The sequence below is a fragment of the Arachis ipaensis genome, chromosome B03, assembly GCF_000816755.2.
Source record: "Arachis ipaensis cultivar K30076 chromosome B03, Araip1.1, whole genome shotgun sequence".
NCBI classification, from domain to species: domain Eukaryota; kingdom Viridiplantae; phylum Streptophyta; class Magnoliopsida; order Fabales; family Fabaceae; genus Arachis; species Arachis ipaensis.
The window spans coordinates 108,032,656-108,034,262 of NC_029787.2; the positions used below are offsets into that span (position 1 = coordinate 108,032,656).

The following is a 1,607-nucleotide window of genomic DNA, read 5'->3' on the forward strand; positions in this document are numbered from 1 at the left end:
ATTGTTTGATCTCAGGAGAATCCTTTTCCAAGCTTCTGAATTGCACAGTACATTTTCCTTCTTGAGCCAACAGCACTAATCCCCATGTCTTTGAGATCCTCAAGTGTCAACATTGGAAGAACCTCATCATCGACCTCATGAACTTCAAACACAGGTGCATAACGACCCAATCCTAACCCATTAAGCCAAACCCTAACACCATCTTCACCAAACCTCGCCCTCCCACCATTCCCGTTCCTATCAAAACTAGCCCCTCTCCAATCCCTTCCATTAGTATCTGAGGGCCCAGATAACTCAATTCCATCTTGATGATTATGGTGATCCCGACCCTTGAAGGACCTCCTGTTCCCATCAACCCCAAAATTCTCCATTGAATTCACAGGGCTCTGATCCTTCGTAGGGCTTTCAGAATTTTCAAAATCAAATTCCCGACACCCGTCATCCCCCTCGTCGCCCCCACTGTACTTCTCTTCCTCCTCACCTCCAGTGCCAGCGCCACCGCCACCTTCGTCGATTCTTGGAATCCAATTCGATCTGACCCTCTTGGAACCCCTTTTCTTGGATTCCTTCACTTTCCAGCTACCAATTGCGACACCATCGATGTTGTTGTTATGGTTCCCTTCCCTCTCGTCGCCCACTAGGGTTTCGTCGAACTCTCCGGCGGGAGCGGAGGAAGTGCTCAAATTGGTTAAAGGTCGGGTCTTAGAGGGTTTACCTGAGGAGGCGGCGGAGGCGGTTGGGTGGTCCTTGCGGTGGTGGTCGAAGGAGGGGAGCTTCCATTGCTTGGTGGTGTTGGCGCGGCGGTGGTGGGATTCATAGTGGTGGTCGCCGCCGATGTCACCCAATCGAACACTGGGCCTCCTCTGGCGCTTGGAGGCGAGAGGCTCGCAGGAATTCAAAATTAGGGTTCCGGCGCCGCCATTAATCTGAGCCTCCGGCGGCTGAATCTCTGCCATTGGGTGTGGAACAGAGTGAGAATAATACAAATCAGAAATGGGGAGTAGGTTTCTCTGTTTTTGTCTTTATTTTCTTAAAAAGAAAAGAAAAACTTTTCTGTGGTTGATTGGAGCAGTGAAGGGAAAGAAAGTGTGAAAAGGTACTTAATTTGTGGATGAGAGAGAGAGAGATGGATGGTGAAGAAGACGAGAGGGTTGAAGGTTGAGGCGGAGCAGAGTGGGAAGTGGGGAGAGCAAATGAAGTGATAAAAGTTGGTTGTGCGCTTCCAAGGCCTCAAAAAATTAAAATTTCAAGGTTTAGGATGCGACCTAATTCTCAAATTTTAGTTTTTTAATATTTTAAAATATAAAGATATAAAAAATTGAAATTTTTTGAAATAGAAATTAAAATTTAATATTTTTAGAAATATTTTTATTTAATTTTTGTCTTTTATTTTTTTATTTTAATTTTTCTTTTAAATGCAGCCTACTAGGGAGAGACACCATTAGAGTTGGATTATTTGCAATCGTAGAGTAGTGTTGCCATAAATTACAAATTTACAATCATTATATGGGAAAAACCAATAAACTTTACATTATACGGTAAAAGGAGAAGAGATAACAGTAATTGATTCCTCGTAGTAAAGTGCGAGATGGCAAAAAGCAATTGTT

The 1,607-nt window shown here is 43.7% G+C and overlaps 1 protein-coding gene across 1 annotated transcript; it reads right to left on the minus strand.

Annotated features, from left to right (window-relative positions):
* Positions 10 to 1,280, minus strand: LOC107634592 (ankyrin repeat and SAM domain-containing protein 6-like). The gene has a single exon (XM_016338021.2). It carries the CDS (start codon positions 954 to 956, stop codon positions 12 to 14), a length of 945 nt encoding a protein of 314 aa, XP_016193507.1. The 5' UTR covers positions 957 to 1,280; the 3' UTR covers positions 10 to 11.

Bases quoted from the DNA above. Each gene is read 5' to 3' on its own strand.
- LOC107634592 (XM_016338021.2), bottom strand. From the start codon at position 956: ATGGCAGAGATTCAGCCGCCGGAGGCTCAGATTAATGGCGGCGCCGGA.